The sequence below is a fragment of the Choloepus didactylus genome, chromosome 2 (genome assembly GCF_015220235.1).
Source record: "Choloepus didactylus isolate mChoDid1 chromosome 2, mChoDid1.pri, whole genome shotgun sequence".
Classification (NCBI taxonomy): Eukaryota; Metazoa; Chordata; class Mammalia; order Pilosa; family Megalonychidae; genus Choloepus; species Choloepus didactylus.
Window position 1 is genome coordinate 60,071,968 of NC_051308.1, and position 27,302 is coordinate 60,099,269.

The following is a 27,302-nucleotide window of genomic DNA, read 5'->3' on the forward strand; positions in this document are numbered from 1 at the left end:
TTTCCTTGTTTTCATTCCAGTCCTGTTTAAAATGTGACGGCGAAACTCTCCAAACAAATAAAAACCTTATTGATTTGTGTAAGTAGCAAACATTTTTCAGTTGCAGTAGAATTTTCAGAATTTTTTATTGTCTTTGAATTCATTTCATAATACGAAGATTTTGGTACTTTAGTTGAAAGGTCAACGGGATGCCCATAACCTGACGAAATTTTTGTAATGATTTCTGTTATTTATGTAGAACTTTCACAGATTTACTTAAAAATTAACTTCTGTTAATTTGTTTCTTGATAGCAGTAATCTATGGAGTGGTTTGAGCAAGTGTCGTTTTATAATTGAGTAGCAGGTTTGCAAATTTAAAGACTTGTTTACATCAATATAAGTTTGATGCAGAGCTGACTAGCAGAAGACAAACCTCTTAGTTGTCACTGCTGTTCTTTTTCTTTTAAACTTTAATACCTGATAGGTATTGTGTTAGACACCGGTTGTATTAGAGGGCATACTGTCTACTTATCTACTCTTGCATGGTTTTCACCACAGGCAGTTAGTTTACAGTACTTATTGTATTTATTGTCTGTGGTATTTATTTGGGAGTAATTTGCCTTGTGATGCCTCTGCATTTAATCTCTATTAAAAATTCCTGTACTGAACATACATTTAGCAGGTATTTATAAAAATGTTTTGTTCCTGACTCTGGCTTAGGTGCTATGGTTTCCTTTAGTCTTCCTACTCCCATATTTGGAGATATTTTTAAAAAGAAACAAACAAAACTTTGCTGATACGGCACTTTTTACAACTCTTCTATCACTTAGCATATTTGGCTTGATATAAGGGTTAATCTGTATATTCTTAGGGGTCTTGTTTTTGAAACCCCAATGGTTATTAGGGCCTAGCACATAATTGGCCTCAGTAAATATTTGTTGAATTATGATTATAAGCTCTTTGTGAACAGAGATTTGTCTGAAGCTGTTTCTGAGCTGGAGGCTGGGTCTTGGAGCCTCAAGGTTTCCTTTGAAACCCTGAAGAGGACATGATTCTGGTGTCAGAGGAAAAGGACTCCTCTAAAGAGACAGAAAGAGCAGAAAAATAGGGAAAGTAGGAGAGTTTGGATCCAAAAAGAAATAGAATGTTTGAAGGTGACAGTGCCCTGGACTGTTAAATGTAGGCAAGGAATTGAAGTGTTGTCATCATCACTTTATTCTAAATATTCCTCTGGGAAGTGATTTACACAATGTGAGATTCTCTATAGATTTTTACAGCCTGTTCGTAGTCTGTGCAGCCTAAAATTTTGTGTGTGTGTGTATTTTAGATATTTTGGGAAACTGAGACATAAGAATTGTCTGGAAGTCAAATGAACATCCAAAGAAGAGCTTAGGTTCTTCATCTACATTCTTTTTAAAAATAACTTGCTGTCAAAATGTCATTCTACACAGCTCATACTCGAAATAACAGTGATATCCTTGGTATTCCTTCTTCCCCAAAGAATTCATCATTGAATGTTCTCACCCACAGTAGCAGCCTTAAGCTACATTTGAAATCAGATACATCAGAATGTGAAAATGATGATCTGTTGTTGAGATCTGCAAGTAAAATCAAAGACATAAATAGCACTTATGTTATTTCTGCTTGTAAAAGAACTGGAGATACTCCCCCTACCCCTAATCCTGCAGAAAGATTGGCACTTCAGAGAAGAGCTACCAGGAAAAAAGAATCATCTTTGCTTTGTAGTGAGATGGAAGACAATATTGAAAAAACAGCAGAAACACGTCTCACATTACAACGTCGTACTAAAACAGATTCTGTGGAAAAGTGGAAAAGAGTACAGAATGTGGGAGGTAAAACAGAAAATAATTGTGCTTCACAGGAATCTAGTAGAAATGTGAAGATTGTAAAAACTGATAAAAACTCCTTGGTTGTATCTTCCATACCTTTAGCTGATCCAAAAGACAAACAAATGATGGCTGATGAAAAATGCAAAGAAACGTTTTCTACCCCCAGTGGGGCAAATGAAAATGTTGACCTTAAGTACTTGAGTAATAGAGCACTCATTGGTTCCCAGAGTCAGAATGAAGTTGCTAGAACAGGACACTTGGCAACGAAACCCATTCAAAGTAAGTTGGATATCAAAGTGACTGGCACAGGAAACTTACATCACAGAAGTATTGGAAAAGACATTGTGAAAAATTCAAATAATAAATTTGGAAGCTTAGAAAAAGAAAGAACACCCATAAAATGTATAACAGAACACAAATCCACACCAAAGTCTAGCATGTCTCAACTTAGGAGCCCAGCTTCTTTGATACTGAGAAATAGGATGCTTAGCCTTCAAGTGAAACAAAGGCCAAAAAGTTCTCTTCTTGCAAATAAAAGGGAGAGGTCACAAGAGAAAACACTCAATACTGAAGAAGAAACAGCACTTCAGAACACGTTCACTGAGACAGATCCCTTAAAAGTAGAGAATACTCAAGTGACAGTGGCGGTACGCATAAGGCCTTTCAGCAAGAGGTATGTACACCTTTTAAAATATAAGGCCAAGCCAGTGGTATATTATGCATCTTTAATTCTTCTCTGCCTTTGAAAAGTCAGTAATTCCTGTGTCTTCCAACATTTTGCAATATTTTTATAGAGAGAGAACTTTCAGGTTTAGTTGTAGTTCACTGGTTATTTTTGATTGTTGGCTGTAAAATGAAAACCTTGAAATCGTATTTTGCATATGTAAATTTTTCTAGATACGCTGCTTTTAAAAAGTTCACTTAAGTCTGTAATGCAGTCTGCTTTCAGATCTGCTTTATATGGTGAGATCTTCTACCTTTCCCATAAAAAGTGCCCTAACAGGTCACTCATTCCCCAAAGAGTTCCTTCCAAAACGCTTTCCTGAGCTGTGATCATTCATCTCTATCATCATCTCAATTGATATATCATGGTTGCAAATGCTTTGAGTTATTAGATTTGATTTTGATAGCAAAAGTCTCTCCACAAAAGGATTGTGGGTGGGACATGACAGATTAGGGATAGAGTTGAAACAGTTTTAAAAATTTGAATGTGGCATCTAATTATTTTTAAATATTTTAAGGAGGACAGTAAAAAACAGGGTCAGTGGTTTTTAACTTGATGATATGTATCTAAGCAAGTTAAAAGAGGACATGGTAAACATTGTAGTGGGGCAAGAACCTCCAGCTTGAGCCGAAAGGGTCAGTAGTTAAAGGTAAGTCATACGGTGCTGTAAGGACTAATACTGAAAATATGGGGTTGGTGAGAGGACTGAAGGTGAGTTGATATAGAGAGGGTGGGGAAACAACCTAACAGAAAAGTCTCAAGAACCATGATAGGAAGAGAGGCAACAGAAAGAACAGAGGGAGTAAGGGCAAAACTCAAGATGGGAGACTACATTGGAAGGCACTTAGTAAGTGACCTAGAGCCTGATGCCAGACTCATCAGACAAGCCCTAGAAGCAAGGCCAGGGTGGAGGGGCAAAAGACTGATTGCTTTTCTGAAGATCTAGAGTTAAGTAAAAGATTTCAACCTAAGTCTGAGGGAGAAGAAAGATGAACATGAAGATCGAGGGAGAGAATCTAGAGGAGGGAGGGACTTTTGGATTAACCTTGACAATAACTAATAGCCAGAAGAGACTTTTATGATTCAAACTTTTGTTCAAGTTTTGTTCAAGTTTGTTGAAATTATGTATACTAGTTTAGGTGTCCTTTTTATATCCTTTGGGAGTCATATCCAAAATAATTATAGTAACTTGGTTTCTTTGTGTTTCTTTTTAAAGAGAGAAGATTGAAAAAGCATCGCAAGTGGTTTTCCTGGATGGGGAGGAAATAACCGTACAACATCCTGGCTTGAAACACGTTTATAATTTTATTTATGATGTTTCATTCTGGTCTTTTGATGAATGTCATCCTATCTATGCTAGCCAGACGACTGTTTATAAGACGCTAGCGTTACCGCTCCTGGAAAGAGCCTTTCAAGGCTACAATACCTGTCTCTTTGCTTATGGTCAGACTGGCTCTGGAAAATCATATACGTAAGTTTTATTGCAAATATAATTATCCAGAAATGTTTAAATCTTCTGTTGTGAGATGCAGCATGGTGTGATAGAAAGAATACGGTTTTGAAACCACTCAAATCTGGGCTCGAATCTCATCCATTTTACATCTTAGCTCTGCAAACTTGCGCAAGTTACCTAACTTCTGGGCTTAATTTGCACGAGACATAGTTTACTTTGTAAAAATCATTGGACCTGTTTTACTGCAAATCATACCTCGTGTTGTAAATTGAAGTCCAGAGAGATTGTCTTGTAAGTGTTAGTTGTGAAAATTTAAAATAGGGCATCTGATAAGTGGTAGCTATGACAATATCTGTCCTAGAGGGGAATACTCAGAATTTTAATGGTAGCTAACATTTATTGAATTCTTACTATATTCCAGATGCTATACTCTCACACCAACTCTCCGAATTAGATACTTTTATTATTCCCATTTTACAGAAGAGGAAATTGAGGTTTAGTGAGGTTACGTATCTTGTCAAGGGTCATAGTGAAGTCAGGATTTGATTTCAGGCAGATTTTGCTTCAGAGCTCAGGTTCTTAGCTATTAACTATTAGATTTAATTAGCTTGCTCCCCTTCCCTCCCTAACTCATTTCCCAAAGGAGGACTTAAAAAAAAAAAAACAAAACCTAACAAGTTTTATTTTCTGCCTATTCATAATATATTTTCCAGGATGATGGGACTTAGCGAAGAACCAGGAATAATTCCAAGATTTTGTGAAGATCTTTTTGCTCAAGTAGCCAAAAAACAAACCCAGGAGGTATGTTCTCAGAGTGTTTGCAAGTCTGCATCTTGAGTCAGAAAACAGTCAAATCAAGTTAGAATCAGTCAAGGCCACTAAGGAAATATTTGATGGAAGATGTAGTTCTAATTTCTAGATCATTTGCTTTTAGAACAATGGTCTAGAGAGGGAGGGTGTGGATTCTAAATTTAGAATTGATTCCTGCTGGTGGACAGTGATAGAGGGATTCATTTTTTCTGTCTTCTCTACCTTTCTCTGCTTTATTCCTTTTGTGTATATGTAATGGTTCATGTTGTAGTTGTGTACTACTACTGTAGGGGCCTCTGAAGTCAGATAGGCACACAGACTTAACTAAGGACAGCGAGCTCAAATTTAGACAACATGAATGGGAGTTAGACTTTATTAAACCCAGATTTGACTTCAAGGGCCATACTCTTTCCACTGAACTACATCTGAGAAGCCTGTGCCAGCTCCCCTTTTCTCTTATTCATTTATACACTCAGCAGATATTTACTGAGCATATGCTGTTTACCAGGCAGTCTATTATACCATTTTCCCCAAATTTGCTTGATCATAAGAATCACCAGGATTGGAGTTCCTGTGTGTGCACTTGTTAAAAATCTCTTCTGGAGAGTCTGATTCAATTGGTCTAGGTTAGAACCTAGGAATTTATAAATTTCATACTTTTCACTTTGTATTTCTATGATAAGAGAAATTGGGAAAATATTGTGCTAGATTTGGGAATATGGAAATAAAAGACCCAATCAAGGAAGTGTAAAGGGAGAAATGGGTCAGTAAATAGCCAATTATAGTCATTGTTATGATAGGGTAAGAACAAGGTTGGAGGGAGATGGGTTTCCCAGAGGAGAGAGTTTCTGAGCTTAGTTTTGAAGAAAACATAGCAGTTTCTAGGTGAAGAAGAGGGAAGGACATTCCAAGCAGAAGGAGCAATGTGTGCAAAGATGTGAAAGCAAGAAAGAGGGAATCTTTGGGAATCTATGAACTGTTTACTTTGTTTTGAGCATGGAGTTTGAGGGTGACAAGAGATGAAACTGGAGAGGAGGGCAGAACTTGGCTCAGGAAGGGCTTTATGAACTCTTTATGCTCCCAGGAATCTGGAAGGCTATGGAAGGATTTTAAGCAGGCAAGTTACACAATCATATTTGTTCTCTAAAAAAAGATTGCCTTGGCTGCAATGTGGAGAATTGAAAAAAGGAAATTTGGACTGGTAGGTCTGGATGCAAAGAGGCGAGCTGGGTGACTTGTAAGCTGGATAAGAAATGATAAAGAGCTAAGTTTAAGGTAGTGGCAGAAGGAGAGGATGAGGGTGCACACATTTGAGAGATCTTAATAAGCAGAACTGATAAGACTTGGTGACTATTGGAATGGAAGGTAAGGGAGAGAGAACTCAATGTTTTTTGTTAGTAGAACCAGAATAGATGTTGATAGCATTTAGCAAGAACATAAGAGGAAAAGCAGAGTTGAGCAATTCTGTCTCCTCTTGTGGATATGCTGCTCCTCTTCTGCCTGCTTCTCTTCCCTCTAAGCCCCACCCTCTTACCTGCAGTAATTAAGTTGAAAATAGAAGGAGGGGCGCACCAATAGATTAGGGGGAAACGTGGTATGGAGGCTACAGGATGAAATGTGGTCCAAGTGCTTGTTTGATGGGAATAAGGGAATGAGAAAGCTGTATGCTTGTGGGTCAGAGTACACCATTGGGTGTTTAAGATTTTAGTATTGGAGTAGTTCAGACATGATGGAAGCCAGAGAGAGATAGATGAAGCGAAGTAGAGGCAGAGGTTTTTGGAATGAAGTCACAGAGCTGGGAGGCTCAGATTTTGTATGGCATGACTATTTCACTGAGAAGATTATAGTGTAACAGTTAATGGAGTTTGGAGATAGTTTGAATCCAAGCTTCATCACTTAGTTAGAAATGTGACCTTAAACAATTTACTTAACCTCTCATTTTGCTTCAGTGTTCTCACCTGAAAATAGGGATGATGATGATGATGATGATGATGATAATATAATAACAATAATACCCTTTTCACATGTTTGTTGTGAGGATTAAATGAGTTGATCTTTGTAAAAGGTTTTGAATAGTGCCTAGTACATAGTGATCCCAATGTAAGGGACTGCTGTTGTATCAACTTTGAAATTATTCAGGACGGTACAGGGTAGTGGTATGTGAATGGGTAATGGAAGGTGGGATAGCCAGCATAATGGCATAAACTTCAAAGAAGAAGAAAAATATGGCTCTCTATGATGTATATCAACTGCCTTTTGCCACTCATCTTCTGCTATGTTTTCATCTCTAAGTCCCACTGGAATCCCCATGCCATCATACAATGGTTTGTATATAATAGGCATTAATACATGTTTGTTGAATTCTGAGCCACCATACCAATATTAATAGCATTTGTAAATGATCTTATAATTGCATGGTGTTCCTTGGTCTGGAAGTGCTTTGTTCTTCTCTCAGCACACCAACCATATTCTGCCTAGTAATGCTATGTACTGTATTATGCCTGATTAGATTGTGAATTCTTTCAGCGTAAAAGCTGTGTCTAGTTAATCTCAGATTTTCCCGTAACACCTAAACAAGCACTTTGTACCTAGTAGGGTGCAATGAATATTTGGTGACTTGAACCTAAATTTTTTTGAAACTGTCTTGAAGCTTCTAATTCTGTCAGTATTGGGTGCTGGCTGGCTCACGTCTGGGTCCACAGGTGAATCTGTTTCTCTAATGAGGAAACCCTAACTGTCAGAAAAGCTAAATGGAAGCAGTTTCCCTTTTTCAGCTCTTTACACCCAATCTTTTTTTTTTTTTGTTTTACTTTTTTTAATTCAATTTTATTGAGCTATATTCACATACCACGCAGTCATACAAAGCGTACATTCAGTTGTTCACAGTACCATTATATAGTTGTGCGTTCATCACCAAAATTTTTGAACATTTTCATTACTACACGCACACAAAAATAATAAGAATAAAAATTAAAGTGAAAAGGAACAATTAAAATAAAAAGAACACTGGGTGCCTTTTTCTTTTTTTTTTTTTTTTTCTCCCCCGTTTTTCTACTCATCCATCCATACACTGGACAAAGGGGAGTGTGATCCACATGGCTTTCCCAATCACATTGTCACCCCTCATAAGCTACATTTTTATACAATCGTCTTCAAGATTCAAGGGTTCTGGGTTGTAGTTTGATGGTTTCAGGTATTTACTGCTAGCTATTCCAATTCATTAGAACCTAAAATGGGTTATCTATATTGTGTGTTAAGAGCGCCCACCAGATACAGGATCTAAATTTTCTAAACGGTACAACCCTACAGTCGATTTGTTCAGACACCACAATTGCATGGAACTTTGAATAGGAAGTGAGATACGGTAGGTTAGTATAGGCTGGAGTGAAATAGTGACACATCCTAGAGTAATTTGGGCAGACAATAAAAAATATATTTACAGCCTCACCCTCCCCAGCCCCGAGGATCTGGGGGAAGGTGCGGATGTGTTGGACATCCTCACCTGGACTGGCGTTGATGTTGTCACAAACATTGGGACTGGCGGTTTGATGTGCTGAGCCCTCGAGCATGGGACTTGCCCTTTTGAGGCTCATTACCACAAAGGAGAGTCTAAAGTTGTATGTAATGGTGCCTAAGAGTCTCCCCCTGAGTACCTCTTTGTTGCTCAGATGTGGCCCTCTCTCTCTCTAACTGAGCCATCTCGACAGGTGAACTCACTGCCCTCCCCACTACGTGGGACCCGACCCCCAGGGGTGTAAATCTCCCTGGCAACGCAGAGTATGACTCCCGGGAATGAATGTGGACCCGGCATCGTGGGACTGAGAGTATCTTCTTGACCAAAAGGGGGATGCAAAATGAGACGAAATAGTTTCAGTGGCTGAGAGATTCCAAATGGAGTCGAGAGGTCACTCTGGTGGACATTCTTATGCACTATATAGATAACACCTCTTAGGCTTTAATGTATTGGAATAGCTAGAAGTAAATACCTGAAGCTACCAAACTCCAACCCAGCAGTCTGGACTCCTGAAGACAATTATATAATAATGTAGATTACAAGGGGTGACAGTGTGATTGTGAAGACCTTGTGGATCACACCCCCTTTAGCTAGTGTATGGATGAGTGGAGAAATGGGGATAAAAACTAAAGGACAAATGGGGTGGGATGTGGGGATGATTTGGGTGTTCTTTTTTCACTTTTATTTTTTTTTTCTTGTTCTGGTTCTTTCTGATGTAAGGAAAATGTTCAGAGATAGATTGTGGTGATGAACGCATAACTATGTTATCATAGTGTGGACAGTGGATTGTATTTCATGGATGATTGTATGGTGTGTGAATGTATTTCAATAAAACTGAATTTAATTAAAAAAAAAAAAAAAAAAAAAAGAGTGCCCACCAGAGTAACTTCTAGGCTCCTTTTGGAATCTCTCTGCCACTGAAGCTTATTTCATTTCCTTTCATATCCGCCTTTTGGTCAAGAAGATGTTCTCCATCCCACGATGCCGGGTCTAGATTCCTCCCCGGGAGTCATATTCCATATTGCCAGGGTGATTTACTCTTCTGTACACCCTATCTTTCTGAGTCAAAAGGAGAAGAAGCTCAGCTTCTCTTAGTCTGATGATTGTTTTCTACACCAGTCAGGAAGAATTAGTGATTTAAGTTCCGATCTACCAGGTCAAATGTCTCTTTCCTGTGCTGAGCACATCCATGCTCAGTTGCTGCTGTCTAAGTAAAGAATGCCCTACCCTCTCTGTCTGGTCCAGGCCACTTCATCTTTCATGCTCATAGCCTACTTTCTTCTTCCTCAGCTTCTCTGGCCACCTGAATTTCTCCCTTCTTTGATTAGTCATTTTATTTATAGTCATTATTTTTCATGTAGGTTCTTCATTTTCTCTTTGTGTTTTCTTTATCAAAAGGTATGTTGTGTTTCTCTGAGATGGTTACCTTCTCATGGGCAGGAATCTTGTCTTACAATTCTTTATGTCCTTCTAACTATTGCCTAAAGATATACACATAGTAGATAGGAACTTAGGAAAAGGAAATGCTTTTTGCCTTGAATTGAGCCTTACCAAGAAATTAATAAGAAGAAATGCAAGGACTTTTGTTGTTGTTTTGAAGTTAAAAAATTTTTATTGAGGTAAAATTCACATAACATAAAATTAACATTTTAAACTGCAACTGCTCAATTCAGTGGCGTTTAGTACATTCAAAATGTTGTGCAATCACCACCTCCACCTCGTTCCAAAAAATTTCATCGCCTCCAAAGGAGATCCTGTGCTCATTAAACAGTCACAGTCCATCAAATGTACAATTTGTTTTGTATGACTGCATGGTATGTGAATATATCTCAATAAAATGAATATTAAAAAAAAAAAACAAAAAACAGTCACAATCCATTCCTCCTTTCCCCCAACCCCTGACAACCACTAATCTGCTTTCTGTCCTATGGATTTACCCATTGTGGATATTTCATATAAATGGAATATCATATGTGTCCTTTGTGTCTGGCTTCTTTTACTTAGTGTAATGTCTTCAAGGTTCATCTGTTTTGTATCAATACTTCATTCCTTTTCATGACTGAATAATATTCCCTTGTATGGAATGCAACGACTTTTAAAATAAATTATATGCTGTTTCTATTCCTACTAGGTCAGCTATCACCTTGAAATGAGCTTCTTTGAAGTATATAATGAAAAAATTCATGACCTTCTGGTTTGTAAAGGTGAAAATGGCCACAGAAAGCAACCTGTAAGATTAAAACGGTTTATTCATTGATTTAAATTTCTGTTTTTAATAAATTTGTATAATCATGTAGGATCTTAAGATGATATGACTTGAATTTTTACTAAAATGCTAGTAAATGACAGCAAATGCTTGGGATCTATAGTGTATTATGCTAGTAAATATATATAAGCTAAACATTATCATTTGATGTCAAATTACTTATTAAAATTTAAGCTCTTTATTTTAAGCAAGTATTGTGTAAAAGTTAAAGATAAAACATTTTTTCCAGGATTTAGTTGGATTGCTTAAATCAAATACCAAATCCCTAATAGTCTGTAAACACTAAAAGTGGTATACGTTTTTAAAATAATATTTTTATTATGGAATAAGTATTTAACTGGATTATTTAGCAAATTGGTATTTTGTAGATAATATTTTCCCTGAAATAGAAGGTTTCACAAATATGTAGGCTTTTTAAAAAAATTGCTTCTAGAATTTAAAATTTTAAGTTTTGAAAAGGACCTTGGAGCACAAAAAACTCAAATCTAAAGAGGTCATTTGCCTTGTCCAAGGCTATGCAGTGTCCTTTGTTAAAATCAAGGAACTTAAAAAAATAAAACCTAGCATTTTTTCTCTGACTTCTGTTTTTAAATTTTTGGTCACAAAGTTTAAAATTTATAATTTAAAAATGAAGACATTTTAAATGCCTAAAGTTTAGTTTAGTTTAGAGAGATATTTAAAAGCGTATAAAGAATACCTACAGCAGGATTTAATTCAAGAATAAAAAACTAGTAAGTGATATGATGCTACAGGATATTGTTGCAAGTTGTGCAGATATAAACAATTTGTGGTGTTGAGGCAGCTTCTTCATGCCTTATGGCTTTGTTTTTGTGACACCTTTATATTTATTTCTGGGTAAAATAAAGATATCTTTTTACCTTGCAGTCAACATAGAGGAAAAACCCAATCATGACCATATTTTATATGAAATATTTTTTCATATTCTTAATGATGCTTATGTTTGCTTTTACTAGCTGAGAGTAAGGGAGCATCCTATTTCTGGACCATATGTTGAAGCTCTGACAATGTAAGTGGCTTAGCATAAGCAAGGAGGAAATAAATGAATAGAGTGCATTTTGTTCTCCCATAATTCTTATTTTATTCTCATTTGCCACCTCAACTTTGAAACCATGGATAACTATTTAGCTTTCTATCTTTACTATTATCCCATTAAACTTCCCTCTCTTTCCAAATAGAGTGTTGGCTCCTTGTTTTTATGTTTGTATCTTTCACCACTATAAAGTGCCTGGCATGGAGTATTAATTATACTGGGTAGGAAATAAATATTTGATTTTACCTCCCCTTTACCCTTTCCTTTCCCTGTTAAGTTAAACCTTCCCCCTCAATCTGCTTTTTATACTTATTACTTTAAGCTGAAGAGGTGAGAATGTGGTAAGATGAATTGAGAGTTAAGAGTTTGATGTACGTCAAGTCATTTGTCTTTCAGCACTCCAAAAGCTTTTCTTAAAGGAAAGGAAAAGTGATTAGGTGTGGGTTCAGTTCCATTTAATAAATACAGAATTGTGTCGAGACATTCTTTTGGTCTCATGATTATAGCCTTGAGTATTATAATGTTATGATGATAAGGCACTTTATTGTAGTGAGAAAAATCATACTTTTTGGTAAAATTAAAACATTATTTCCTGCCCTTAAAGAATGGGGAAAACGAAAGATTCTGTGAGAATTAGTATAATAATATGTATGAGTTATTCCATTGTGAACTTCAGAGACTAATAATGTGATTGAAAGGTTATTATTGTTTTGTTTTATGCAAACAAGTGTATAATCATCAGTAAAATCTATTTTGTCTTTTTGCTTCTTAAAATAGGAATGTTGTCAGTTCTTTCTCTGATATACAGGTAAGATGGATTATATGTATTTTGTCTTCTTTCTACCAGATGAAAAGATTATAATCATAAATATTCACAAATATTTTTCCCTAATTGCTGTTTGCATAAATAAAAGGTTAATCTTGTTAACTTGTCATAAACTGATTTTGTTTGTTAAACTTTAATCAAAAGAATTGCTCTTCAAATTCACAGGAACCAAAAATTGACCATCCTGTCAGCTGAGAGCTATAGAAATAGCTTTTTAAAGATATTATTTCCTGATTCAGATTTCTGTGACAGAAAAAAAAAAAGTCATTTGGAATAGAAATTGTTAAAGGCAAACTTTATTAATAATTTCGTTTTATAAAATAATTATTAACATGTATATGTTATTGAACATGCTTGCTTAACTTTGCGGTTCATTGATTTGTGGTTCTCATGCATTATAGCCTGCAGATCTGATCTTCTTCCCTTCTCTCTTGTTAGAGTTGGCTAGAATTGGGAAATAAGCAAAGGGCAACTGCTGCTACTGGTATGAATGATAAAAGCTCCCGATCTCACTCAATTTTTACTCTGGTGATGACCCAGACCAAGGTATTTTTTTGGGGGGGATTATATTTTAAGATAAGATAGTAAATACATTTACATTTCATATTTTTCATATTTTCTTCTTTAAATCAAAAGGTAAGGGTGCAGTCATAAATATACAAACATAATTGTGTTTTAGGAAATATATACAATAACTCCGAATGACTTTTGGTATATATGGCAGTATCTTATTCCCATTACTTTAAAAATCAATAATGTATGGTAATTATAGAGTATTTGGAAAAGCATATCAGAAAGTAAAAATATTTTTAACAATTCAGCCATAGGTTCCACTACTGAAATAAAGTCCCTCTAAAATGTTTGGAGTATAATCTTTGAGTGATTTTACAATCATACTTAAACACTTACAAAATCTGCAATAATTTTATGCTATTAAAATTCTTCACAGGGATTATTTTTAAAGGTTAGGTAATATTTCATTAAATATTACAATTCCTCAAGTTTTTCTCTACCTTTGGACCTTTATATTGTTTTTAAATCTTTTGCTATTATAATGCTGGGATAAACAATATCTTTGTTTGTAAAGCTTTTTCTTTATTTATGATTATTTCCTTAATATAACTGGGTAGTTGTGGGTTTTTATCCCTTTCCAGTCATTTCTTTTATTCTGGCATAATCCAAACACTGCTGAATGTATTGTTTTTAGTAGAATATGTGGGTATTTATGCATTATGATATTATCATATATTCAAGAAGGAATGTTTGTTGTTGTTGTTTTAGTAATAAAATTCACCAACATTTATTATGTAATTGCTATGTGTTGGGGGTCTCATTTAACCCTCCCAATAGTCCTATGTTGTCTCTTCTGTTTTTGTTTTTTTTAAATAGATTTTATTTTTAGAGAAGTTTCAGGATTACAGGAAAATTGTGCAGAAAGTGCAGAGTTCCCATATACAACACCCATCCCCTGCAGTTTCTCCTATTAATTTACATCTTGCCATTAATGTGATTCATTTGGTACAATTGGTAAACCAATACTGATACATTGTAAGAAGAAATGCTTTTAAAATAAATGAATGCTTTATAATCTTGTTTAGTTTTCCTTTTTGAAGACTTATCTTGATGGTAAGTAATAGAAGAACTTATATTATTTCAATATCATTTTGCTACAGACAGAATTTGTGGAAGGGGAAGAACATGATCACAGGATAGTAAGTCGCATAAATCTAATAGATTTGGCAGGCAGTGAGCGCTGCTCCACAGCTCACACCAGTGGAGATCGGCTGAAGGTAAATATGCTACTTTTCTCATTTTGGTGACACTTATTTCTGTGGGCATTTTTTCAGGATATTAGAAACTAAATAAACAAACAAAAACGAAGATATTTTTCTGCAGTTTATAGACTGCATTGCTGTGATTTAAAGAGGTATACCTACTCTTTGGTTATGATTAATTTTCAAGGAAATATTTTAATAAATTTTGAGTCATAAAGTTGATAGTTAATGGAAGAAATTATTTTTTTTCAGTAACTATATAAGGGGAGAAATGCATTTTGTGAAATAAATGTATTGCTGGTCAGTTATTTTAAATTAAAAAGGCTTTTTATCTTATATATAGGAAGGTGTGAGCATTAACAAGTCCTTGCTAACTTTGGGAAAGGTTATATCTGCACTCTCTGAACAAGCAAACCGAAAGAGAGTTTTTATTCCTTATCGTGAATCTGTTCTTACCTGGCAAGTATTTTTTGAACTATAAAAAATTGTATAAAATATAATGAATACTATGGGGAAAATAATAATAGACTGATTTCATATAACATTGGACAGAGAAGGAATATAGCCTAGTGGTTAAAAGTTTGGACTCTGGGTCAAACTGCCTGGTTTTTAATCTTGGCTCTGCATCTTGCAAGCTGTGTAACTGGTCAAATCAATACTCTGAGCCTATTTCCTCATCTGTGAAACTGGAATAATATCATTGGCTACCTCTTAGGTCTTTGGTGAGGATTAAATCATTCTTGTAAAACTCTTAATACATATTGTGTGCTATACAAATGTAAACCACTATTATTATACTTATTATTCAAGCCTAATAGGTGAACATATATGGTATCACATATTACTATGTGTGCAAAGTGGGCTTAAATAATTTTGATTGCCTAGCACACACTGGCTAGCACATAGGTGCTAAGTAAGTGTTTTAATTAATGAATACGTTTAATTTTGGATACATTAATATAAATTACACCTGTATAGGTGTAATTTTATAGGCATTAATACACAATTCTGATAAATACTGCATCCCACATGACAGTAATGTGTCATTATAATTGGTTTATTATAATGTGGTTGCCACTTCAAAACTGTATAGAAAAATCTGATTTTTTTCATGCTTTTTGAAAGTTAAGAATAGTGAAATCCATACTGCATTAGTAAATGATATGCTTTTTAGTTTCATACTCTCTTTTTTTCCCCTAAAATAAGGCTTTTGCATATAGTAGAATAAAAAATTTTGGTTTATATGTCCATTCATTATTGTCCACATTTATTGAGCATCTGCTTCAAAAAAACTGTGGTATTTCTTTCTGGAGCAATGAGAATGTTCTCAAATTGATTGTGGTGATGAATGCACAACTCTGTGATTATGCTGAGAGCCATTGGTTATACACTTTCAATGGATTGTATGGTCTGTGAATGAAATTTTTTTTTTTTTTTTTTTTTTTTAAAGAAAAAGGATGTAGTGGCACTATAGTACAAAGATAACCAAAAAACACGGTCTGTTTCCTAAAGTAGCTCACAGTCTAGTAAGGGTATTTGATCATTAACCATATTTTAAAATCTCTGCACAGATTATTGCTTTGTGAAACAATATAAAAAGTATAAGAGCAAATAAAATATGAGATCTGAAAATACCTGCAAATACCAAAAAAAGTTTTAAATGCTATTTGAATAAAGAGTATATTGTATTATAGAACCTATTAGTTTGTTTTGTTCTTTCTAGATAATTACTGTTATTAGGTCTCTGTAGAAGTAAAGTCTAATTATGACTGTTTTTCCTTAAAGGCTGTTAAAAGAAAGTCTAGGAGGAAACTCAAAAACTGCAATGATTGCTACGATTAGTCCTGCTGCCAGCAACATAGATGAAACACTAAGCACACTTAGATATGCTCAACAAGCTCGTTTGATAGTCAATATCGCCAAAGTAAATGAAGATGTGAATGCTAAGTTAATTAGAGGTGAATTTTTTATAAAATTATTTTGCAGCAGTTTAGTCTCAAATTCTAGTCTTGAAAATATGCAACTTCAGAATTAAATGTTTTCTTCATATTTATTTACAATAGATTCTAGTCATCATTCCACAGTGATGGAAGAAGATAGGTAGAAGGACAGTGGGAAAGAAAATAAATAATAAGGGGGAAAACAGTCAGAAAAGGAGCATGGAGAACAGAGTATGGGTAAAGGGGAAGCAGTAGCATAGAAAAATAATTTTAAGATGAGTCCCAGATGGGTGCGGCAAAATAACAATAAAGTTATTTTTAAATTTTTTCTTGTTATGACCTTTTCTCCATTGTCATCCCATTTATCAGATCAGCTCTGACTTGGTTTATCAATCCATGGGCTATTTGATCTTGAATTTTCAGCACAGGCTAGATGCTAAATTCTACTTTCTATTTACCTCTCGTTAATTGCTCACCTAGGATAGACTTTACCTACTGCAAGGAATCTTGTGTGTTCGGTTTTATCTTTGCTTATGTGGAACCATCATTTTTGTGCTTTGTCCTCTGGCCCATTTTAGCAGTAGAAGGTGAATTAGGTACTTCAGAGAAATGGGCTGGGGTAGAATCAGTTATCTATATAAGGGTCTATTCCTTTCCTTTTGGATCCCTTATCATTAAAAATCAGTTTTCTGAATTCCAGGTTGAAAAATCTTTTATCTTTATCCAGCAGGTCATATGAGTAAGATTTGCCTGGGACAGTCCCAGTTTATGTCTGTTGTTCCTGTATAATTATTAGTTCCCCTTTTCCTTCTCAAAGTATCCCACTTTGGACAGCATTATATAGCCATACTCCTTATGAGGGGAGAAAATTCACTAATATTGGAGCACTTTTACAATTGAAGAGTAAGTAAGAGATTTATAGGTTACATAAATAAAGTAAAACTGATTTCTGCAAATATTTAATAATATTTAAAACTTCAAATAAAATAGAAGTTTGGAAGATTTTGCTTGATGTGAAAATTATTGTATAGTTAATGTTATTAACATGCATCTTTTTACGTATATTTAGAATTGAAAGCAGAAATTGAAAAGCTGAAAGCTGCTCAAAGCAACAATCGAAATATTGACCCCGGACGATATAGGCTCTGTCGGCAAGAAATAGCATCTTTAAGAATGAAACTTCATCAACAGGAGAGAGACATGGCAGAAATGCAAAGGTAGAATATAGTCAAAACTTTAAATTTTAATTGTGTTGCCTTGGAATCAGGACTGGTGGGGCCTTAAGAGGAAGCTGAGTCTTATCTTTCTCCTTACTTTCACTATGAATTGAGTACCCACCCCCAGACTGTCATATGTTAAAATATTCCTAGGTGGTTCCCTTGTCTCTGTTGATGATTTAGTCTCTTGATTCTCAGTCTTTTATAGTAGGATGTTTTTAATTCTATTGTTTTATTTGTCTTTGGAAAGAGTATGGAAAGAAAAGTTTGAACAAGCTGAAAAAAGAAAACTTCAAGAAACAAAGGAGTTAGAGGTACCATTTCAACTTTCTAAACTGATTTGAAAACAAAAGAGAAATAGGCCAATGAATATGTAAATTTAATTTATTAAATATTTGTTGTATACTGATTCTAAACTACATAGTATCACAAGGTGAATTAATATAAAGAATTTTAAGATCAATTTTGTGATTGCTTAGAACTTATAAGCTAATTGGAGTGTAAAAATATAAACAAGCCATCCAGTTTTATTCACTTTGGTTCACAAACAAACATCTATGAAATGTCTATGCTGTGCCAGGCACAGGGGGATGCTAAGGTGAATAAGATGTAGTTCCAGCCCTCAGAGAGCATGTGAGCCAGAGAAGGGATTACAAAATGTAGTTAGATATCTGAAATGTGGTATGACTTATTGAACTATGTTGAACTGCCATTTTTGCAGGGTAAAAAGAAATGTTTGTATACTGGCAGTTTCGTATGGTTCAACCTAATGCAATGAAAAGTACATAAAAGATAGAAAAGCAGGAGAGAGGAAGGAGTAATTAACTTTGATGAAAGTGTTTATAAAGGAGGTCTTCAAATAGAAAGGGACAACTAAGCAGGGCTTTGCATAATATGCAGGAATTTGCTAGTCTAATGAAGTAGAAACTTCCTGAGCAGAGGAATGTTGTGTCCAAGTTATAGAGGCACATCATAGATTGGATGTTCAGAGAATTAAGAAGTTTTATATGCCTGGAAATTAGAGCTAGTGGCAGATTCAACAGAGAGAGATGCAGGGTTCAGATTGTGATGGCGTGAGGAACTTGGACTAAGGTGAGTGTGAGTCATTGAAAGTTTTTAAGTGGAAGGGGAGTGATGGAAGTAATCTTGGGTTTTAGATAGGTTCCTCTGGTAATAGTGTAAAAGATGAATTTGAAGGAGAGACTGAAATGGCAGGGAAGTTAACCCTTTAGGAGGCTGTTGCTCTGGTTAAGGCAAGAGATAATGGGAGATTGGAGTAAGGCAGTGGCAGTGGGAACGCGTAGAGAGTCAAGAGATAGAAAGGAAGTAAAATTAATAGGATCGGGTGTTTTTTTTGGATGTGAGGATTGAGAGAAATGGAAAAGTCAAGAATGATTCCCAGTTTTCTGATTGCATTGCATTTTGAAGTTACAAAGTCTTTGTAGTGGTGAAGGAAGAAGCCAGGTGATGGTGGCTTGAGGAATGACTAAGAGATGAGGAAACAGAGCCATCCATGTAGCCTCTTTGAAAATCTTAGGTGAGAATCGTAGGAGTCAGAGAAGCGGGGCTGTGAGGTTGAGGAAAAGTTTGTTTGTTTGTTTTGTTTCTGTTTATTTAAAGGATGGAAGAGACTTGAACATTTTATAGGAATTGGAAAACACCTTAACGGAGTGAGGTTCTAAAAGAGATTGGAGAGAATGGGTAAAGAACAAAGGTATTGGCAGTAAATGAAATGTTTCAAATAATTGTTAGGGAAGTCCTAGAAGAATTCAGAGGAAAGGAGAAAGTTCCTTAGGAATAGCCAAGCCAGCATCATGGACAAGATGAGATTTGAGTTGGGCTTTGAAACTTGGGTAAAATTGTGATAGGTAGAGAGAAGGAAATTGTTGCCAGGGCAATCCCAAGGCTGCTGCAGTAGTTTAGATATCATTTGATAATGGCTTGAACTAAGGTGATGCCAATGAGGATACAAAAAAGAAACTGATCTTTCAAACTGATCCTTTCAAAAGATATTGATCAGTAGGAATAGGTACAATTTTGTGATGGATTATAAGAATGTGAGAATGATGAAAGACAAAGGAGGGTCAACATAATTATAAGATTCTAAGTCTAATGGCAACCATCATAGGAAAGTCAGGAAGGAGAAATTCTAAAAGGGTAAAGAGATTCTAAGAAACCTTTAATTTATTGAGACTTCATATAGAATGATTTTCATTTTTAACATAGACCATTTATTTTAGGTGAATTTAATAATTTTTTTTCCTGACTTCTCCCAGAAAGCAGGTATTACATTTCAAATGGACAACCATTTGCCAAATCTCGTCAATCTCAATGAAGATCCTCAGCTATCAGAGATGCTGCTATATATGATAAAAGAAGGAAAAACTACAGTTGGGAAGTATAAACCAAATTCACGCCATGATATTCAGTTATCTGGGGTACTGATTGCTGATGATCATTGGTATGTTTTTCTTCTACAAAAAGCATCTGTTCCTTTTTCAGTAGGCTTCTATATGTTGATTATGTGTGGTTTCCTTCAAATGAGGCATTTTGTTGTGAAAGAAACGATTCTTTGGTATAATTCTTCAAACGCATCTTTTAGCCAGGAAAAGCAGATGTTCTGAATGTTTTGTAGGGATGATAGATCAGTTACTCTCAATATAAGGTACAATATAATGCTCTTTTTGTTTTGGTGTACTTGATCTACTGGTTTGAGGGACAATTTCTTTTCTTGGATTAAAATCATGGGCATGAACATAAACTTCTGGCCATCTTCTATGGCAGAAATTGTCATTGGCTTGCCAGATTGAAGCATTTTGTTTCATGTGGACTTCACGTGAGTGGCATCGTGCTGTTTGCATTGTTGGGATGGCAATGTAGGTTTCAAGGTTTATCCATGTTGATCCTCTCTGATTTTCATTGCTATGAAGTGGATCATTGAATGAATTTATCTATTATTTTATCATAATTTATCTATTTTGTTGGTAGACATTAAGGTTGTTTCCAATTTTTTGCTACCATAATATTGCTATGAGCATTCTTGTACATTTCCCAGATTCAAATGTGAAGAGTTTTCCAGGGTGAGTTCCTCAGATGGAGAGCAGAGATACTGACCCTGTCAGCTGAGCTCCCTCTAGTTGTGAGCAGCCTCTTTACCCCAATATAATAAATGTATTATTTAAATCTTATATATTATATATAGATATAGTATAAACAACATGATTTTCTAAATATGCTATAATAAAAAAAACTTCTAGGCAGCACTCCTTTTAAAATTAGAAAAGTTGTTGGTTTATAGAAAATTCATGCAGAAAGTACAGAGTTCCCATATACACTCCTCACACATGCAGTTTTCCCTATTATTAACACTTTGCATTAGTATGGTAACTTTGTTACAATTGATGAAACATTATAATTATGCTATTAACTGTAGTTCATAGTTTATATTAGGGTTCAATATTGTAGTTCTGTGGCTTTTTAAAATTTTTATTCTGGTAACATATATACAACCCCAAATTTCCTATTTTAACTATTTTTGAATCTACAAGTCATTGATAATCACATTCACAGTGTGTTCTCACATCATCACCACCATCCATTACCAAAATTTTTTCAGTCACCCGAAACAGAACCGAAACAGGAGCAGTATGGTGTTTCATGTGTGTGTAAGTGTACCAATTAAGCATTAACTTCCCATTCCCTACATCCACCCTGGCCCCTGATAAACAGTATTCTAGTTTCTGTTGCTTTGAATTTGCCTATCCTAATTTTTTCATATCAGTGAGCACATACAATATTTGTCGTTTTGTGTTTGGCTTATTTCAGTTCAGCACAAAGTCTTCAAGGTTCATCCATGTTGTCTCATGTAACAGAACTTCACACCTTTCCAAGGCTGAATAACATTCCATTGTATGACTATACCACATTTTGTTTATCCATTCTTCTGTTGTTGAACACTACTAAATTTTCTGCTAGATGTGTTGAAGTTTTGCTTTCACATTAAATGTTAAGTCTTCTGGAATTTTTTGTTCGGTGTGAAGTAGTGATCTAAAGTCATCTTTTTCCTTGTGAATAACCAGTTATCCCAGGACCATATATTGAGTAGTGTGTTGCTGCATTTTTTTGTGATCTGTGGTGTTCATACAACAGTTTTCAAAAATATAGGGGTCTGTTTTTTCTCTTTGATACCCTATAGTCTTAATTATTTTAGCTTTTTAAGTCTTTTTATCCAGTAGGGCTAATCCTCTTGTTCTTAGGGTCTTTGTGCTCTTCTGTTAATTGTTTTATATAACAAGTAAATACAGTTATTATTTCTTTGGTGGTAAAGGTATTGAACATGCCCCCAAAGAGTACACAGTCTAATTGGGGACTAGGAAGTCCCTGCTTGCCTTGTACTTTGTATCTCCTTTTTAGTACACTCCTCAGTGTTTGTCTTACTCACCAGACTGTAAACTCCATGAGGGCTGATTTCATGTTTGTCTTTACCAGCTGACACTTTATCTGGCATGTGGGGGTTCATTAAATGAACAAACTTCAGTATCTATCAATGTATATTAAGTATTAGATGAATTCTACATTCTTAGTGCTTGAAAGTAAAGAGAATTTTAAAGAATTGCTTCTTGGATGAGTATAGCATTTAAGTTGGACCTTGAAGGATAATGGAGTTAAGGGAGAGTATGTCCTGTGTTGAAGGAATGACTTAAAAGAGGGAAGCTAATATTAAGGCAAATTCAGGATACTGAAATATTTGATTGAGTGTGAGGTGGCATTCTGATGGGGAAATAGTAATAGATAAAGGAGATGGTAGTCAATGCCAAAATGTGTGAGAACAGAATTCTAGGTCAAGGAATTTTGATGGCAGAATAGATAGAAGTGGGGCAGGGATTGGAATAAGTAGATACTTTTTAAACTTTTACCTGTTAGAAAGGACTGATAGGAGGGATGTACTGTCTGGGAGTGAATTATTTTTCTCTGATACTTTTCTCTGGATGCTATAATTGAACTATTATTCTTTAATTAAAGATCTTATAACCTAATCAACAGCTAGAAGTTTTTGGTTAGGATTTAGCTTTTTTCTGTAGTTTTCTCTTTTCCTCTCTATTTCTTAATTCAAAGAGAAATTGGACTTTGGAGTTTCCTATGCTCTGAATAAAAAGTCTCAAAGGAATAGGTAACATTTATGGCTTATTTTCTGTGGTATCACCTTATGGTCAGGGTCCAGTTAGTTAGATGATTTAGGAGTATGATTTTATTTTATAAATCCTCTGGATTCCCCTACTTTTCATGAGGATAAAAATGTTTGTTCTTTCTATTATTAAAGCTCAGATGTAAAAACAGAAACAGAAAACTGAAAAATTAAAAATAACTAAAAAACATTTTGTTTATAGTTAACCACTGTTAATATTTTGAAGTTTTTCCCTTGAAAAAAATTTTTTCCAGTTTTGGAGAGAGGGATTGTTATATATTTTTAAAATTTTATAATCAAAATACATACAATGAAAATTCTTCCTACCACTGATGGATAGAGTTGCTTCACATGTAGCTTAGAGGGACCAGGCTTTCTTTTAACCAAAACTTCATAATCTAGTTGGAGCAAAATAAAGAATTTTAAATTTTTTTTTATAAACTGACATGAAACTTAACACCAAAGAAATAATCCAAGCTGATTTATCGCGTATTGCCTTTTTCTTACTTTTTAGTGTGTTCTGTAATTGTAACAATGTGCTTTTAATCTTAACAGTCTTATCACAAATTTTGATGGGACAGTGAGTATTATCCCAGTTGGAGAAGCAAAGACATATGTAAATGGAACACATATTTTGGAGCCTACAGTATTACATCATGTAAGTTGAATGGTGCTAAAATATAAGAAATTGTTTGACCTTGGGTGAGTCGTTTAATTTCCTTCAGTCCCAGTTTTCTCTTCTGTAAGATAAGGCAGTTGAACTAGATTAAGGAGTTTTCCAGTTCTAAAATTCTCTTTCCTGTTAATCAATACGTGTCTTTCTTTGTGCTAAGACAGAATTTATAGTGCAATGAACCAGTATTCAAATTGCTGATCATTGACAGCATCATTTTGTGTCCAGAAAAGAGCTGGGCTTTGGGATCAGTTCAGACAGGCTTGAAGCCCTGGCTCTGCTGTCTGCTATCTATGTGACCTCTGTCAAGTTATTTAACCAGGGTGATGGTATAATATCACCCAAGTCAAAACACTTTCAAGAGCATTATGAATAATTACATCAGGAAAACAGGCATAAACTAGTCTGTCACAGGCAAACTGAGACATATGGTCACCCTATATATAGTCTACCTTTCAGGGGTATTGGTGGATTAGATGAAATAATAATTCATGTAGAGCTCTTAGCACAGTGTCTGCAAATAATAAATTCTCGAATGCTTGTTATTGTTATTATTATTAAGCTGTAAGCGCTGTGCTCTTAGTTTTCTCATTCCTAAAATTGTGATAATACTGTATATCTCATTGGGTGTGAGACATAAGTGAGAGAATATATATATATGTAAAGGCCCAATGCAATGCTTGGCATATAGAAATTATTTAATAAATGTTGCTATGATTTTTATGTTACTCATTAATAATTACTAAACTGTATTGAATTGAACATAATGATACGTCCTATGTAATTTTTTGGTTCAAACTCACCTCAAATAGTAAATTTTTTTGTGCTTTAGGGTGATCGGGTGATTCTTGGTGGAGATCATTATTTTAGATTTAATCATCCAGTAGAAGTCCAGAAAGGGAAAAAACCATCCTGTAGAGATACTCTTATAAGTGAGGGCCCCAAAGACTTTGAATTTGCAAAAAATGAGTTGCTCATGGCACAGAGATCACAGTGAGTATTATTGTTTTTGTGAAATAGTAAGTATATGGGAAAAATCAACAAGGGACATTTAGTTAGTTGTATTAGTTTCCAGTAGTTAACTCTTTGGGTGCTGGTTTTATAATGATATCATCTTTTCTCATGGTGTAATGGATTCCTTATCTTAATCGATGGTCAGTCAATTTTACAGGTACCTGGTAGGTGCTTACCTCAATCTTTGCCTCTGTCCTTTCATTCTTTCTTTTAGTAATAGTAATCAAATGTCATTTCCTGTCAAATTAACCAGAATATTAGTGCTAATAGTGCTGCTGACTGTAAGAGTGTCAATGTAAAACAATTCTTGATCCTGTCTCTGCCTCATTCATTCATTCAACAACCATTTTTTGAACATTTATTATGTTCCTGTCACTGTACTAGGTACTCTAGGTACTAGAGGTACAAACAATAATAATTGAAATGTAGCTCTTATCCAGGGGAGTTCATCACCTTATGTGGCTGATTATAGATAGATGGGCAGTTGTGACATAGTGCTATGACACAGTACCCTGATAGGATCCTGCACTGTGCAGTATGGAAGCTGATGGGGTAACACTTGCCCAGAATAGTGATCAGCAGAGGTTTCTAGAGGATAAGAAGATATCTCCCCAGAAGAGTCCTGGAAGGGGACTATTAGAAGTTAGCCAAGAGAAAACTGGGGGAGCACACCATACTTTTCTTTCCTTCTTTTGCCCCAGTTTGAGCTCATATAGTTTTGTTGGTTTCTAACTTAAGCAGTATCCTTCTAAAGTATAAATAAAATGCTTAAGAGTTTGGGCCTTATCTTAAGGGACATGGGAGTCACTAAAGAATTTTTAAGTAAGATAAAGATCACCATGACCCAAGTCTGGAGAACAGATTAGAGACAGAGGAAATTTAGAGGCTGCAAACCCAACTGAGGCACTAGTCAAGTGAGATAATTAGTGTGGTTGGGTAGAAGAAATTGAGAAATATAAGGAGATAAAGTCAACAAAGCTTGATGGCCAGAGAGAGTGAAGGGAGAAAGAATCAAGAATGACTAGTATAGGCCACACTAACCCTGCCAAATCACCTTTTAAAAAACCTGAACCTGCTTTAGCCCTTCTTCCTTTGACATTCTTATTCTTTCTCTAGTAGATTTGGGAATGGAAACTTACATACAATGCAGTTGTGAAAGCATTAATTTTTGTTGAGAAGAAAGGAACTTCTTAGTTTTCTATTAGGGTAGATGCTTTCTCCCTGTGTCGTAAGGGATGACAAAGCTGATTTAATGTTTTGACTTATAATGGCGTCAAATTATTATAAATGATTGAAAATATACGGCACGAGCTATACTTTATAAGTCTTCACATTGTACGCTTTAGAGTCATTTCAGTATTTTCCTAATCAATGAACAAAAGATGAATTGAAAGTTATTGATATATGATATATAATTTTTGATCTATTAGTTTGACATCAAATTCTCTTATTTTTGTGTTTTATTATGTTAATTACAATATTTACTGCAGTGTTTACTATAACAATTTTTACATAATTTATTTTCTAAATATTAGGCATCTGCAATAGTAATTAAATATAAGATAATAAAAATTTAAGAACAATGTCGAAAGAATGTCAGAAATTAAAATTTGAGATGGATTTAAATTTTTGTTCAATGGAAAACGTTAATATGATTAAGAACTATTATGGTATATAAAGAATTTTTGACAATGTACCCTGTAACTATTTTGCCACGTTATAGACTTGAAGCAGAAATAGAAGAGGCACGTTTGAAAGCAAAGGAAGAAATGATGCAAGGAATCCAAATTGCAAAAGAAATGGCTCAGCAAGAGCTTTCTTCTCAAAAAGCTACATATGAAAGCAAAATAAAAGCACTGGAAGCAGAACTGGTAAAAGGCAAAATTGGTTTATTCTTTCTCTCATAGTTTACCCTAAGTGATGCATTGCTAGCTGTAATTGAATATGTCCTTGCATGGGAATGGGAGAGTATTAAAGATTAGAGAGTCAACTACACTGAGTCTTAGCTTTTAATTTTATTTTGGGAAGCAAGTTGGTAGTAGACAATGGTTACCGAAAGAAGAAAAGTAGTCAGAGAAGCTTGTCTTCTGTCCATGGTTTATTGGTCATCTTGTGTTCCCAGAAACTTCTTTCAGAGGAGGGTTTATTTATAGTTAGATTAGTCCATCAGAATGGGGTAGAGAAGCTGTGGGGCAACTTTTCCATTAGTACATTGATTTTTTGTGCATTGATTTAAAAAGGGACTTTAGTGCCTTCTTTTTTGTACTATTTTTTTATTGCTTTGCATTTTTCCCAAGTTATGTTTTATTATTGTTCTTTAAAGAAAGAAGAATCTCAGAGGAAGAAAATCCAGGAATTAAGTAACCAAAAGGCTAATTACAAGATTGAAGAATTGGAAAAGGCAAAGCAACATCTTGAACAGGAAGTATATGTCAACAAAAAGCGATTAGAGATGGAGACTTTGGCTACAAAACAGGTAATTTCATTCTATAGGTAGTTTGCTCAATTCTGAGAAAGAGTTAGATTTGTATTTTTTTTAAAGACCTCATGGTATCTGGACTAAATCCAGGTCTTCAGATGGGAAGGGATCGTCTTGCCTGAAAGCTTATGTCCTGGGTACTGCTCACAGATCTACTCACACAGATATTTTAAAAGGAGTCAGAACTATTAATTCCAGCTCATTCCATTTCACAGTTTTCTCTTTTTATGCTTCTGCACTATCCTGTGATTAGTCATGACTAATAATTTAAATAAATGAAATAGTACTGAGGTGCAATGTGTAGACGTAAGAAAGGCATAGCTCTTATGCTGAGTCATGTTCTGATATTAAAATGAAGCATTATCTGCCTGTGGAAAGAGCAGCAAGATGGACTGTTTCCTAAGAGAAGTTTCAGTAGGGTGTTTGTTACCTCAGTCTAATGAACTCAGTTACCTAACTTTGTTAGCTTTTTAAGGGCAGAGACATCTTTCAGGGACAGACTCGTTAACGAACTTCGGAAGACTGAAGTATAAAGCCAGAATGTCA

The 27,302-nt window shown here is 34.9% G+C and overlaps 1 protein-coding gene across 1 annotated transcript in view; it reads left to right on the forward strand.

Moving 5' to 3' along the window:
* Nucleotides 1–18: 18 nt before the first annotated feature.
* Nucleotides 19–27,302, forward strand: part of KIF14 (kinesin family member 14) — a 67,348-nt gene continuing 40,064 nt past the window's right edge. Inside the window, exons 1-18 of the mRNA XM_037825085.1 lie at nucleotides 19–78; nucleotides 1,307–2,502; nucleotides 3,770–4,024; nucleotides 4,720–4,807; nucleotides 10,462–10,560; nucleotides 11,571–11,623; nucleotides 12,425–12,455; nucleotides 12,912–13,019; nucleotides 14,147–14,263; nucleotides 14,592–14,707; nucleotides 16,034–16,206; nucleotides 17,258–17,405; nucleotides 17,656–17,719; nucleotides 19,682–19,866; nucleotides 23,146–23,248; nucleotides 24,096–24,256; nucleotides 26,001–26,148; nucleotides 26,601–26,753. Coding sequence (XP_037681013.1) covers nucleotides 1,415–2,502; nucleotides 3,770–4,024; nucleotides 4,720–4,807; nucleotides 10,462–10,560; nucleotides 11,571–11,623; nucleotides 12,425–12,455; nucleotides 12,912–13,019; nucleotides 14,147–14,263; nucleotides 14,592–14,707; nucleotides 16,034–16,206; nucleotides 17,258–17,405; nucleotides 17,656–17,719; nucleotides 19,682–19,866; nucleotides 23,146–23,248; nucleotides 24,096–24,256; nucleotides 26,001–26,148; nucleotides 26,601–26,753 — 3,090 coding nt within the window. The 5' untranslated portion in view covers nucleotides 19–78; nucleotides 1,307–1,414. The remainder of the gene's footprint in view (nucleotides 79–1,306; nucleotides 2,503–3,769; nucleotides 4,025–4,719; nucleotides 4,808–10,461; nucleotides 10,561–11,570; nucleotides 11,624–12,424; nucleotides 12,456–12,911; nucleotides 13,020–14,146; nucleotides 14,264–14,591; nucleotides 14,708–16,033; nucleotides 16,207–17,257; nucleotides 17,406–17,655; nucleotides 17,720–19,681; nucleotides 19,867–23,145; nucleotides 23,249–24,095; nucleotides 24,257–26,000; nucleotides 26,149–26,600; nucleotides 26,754–27,302) is intronic.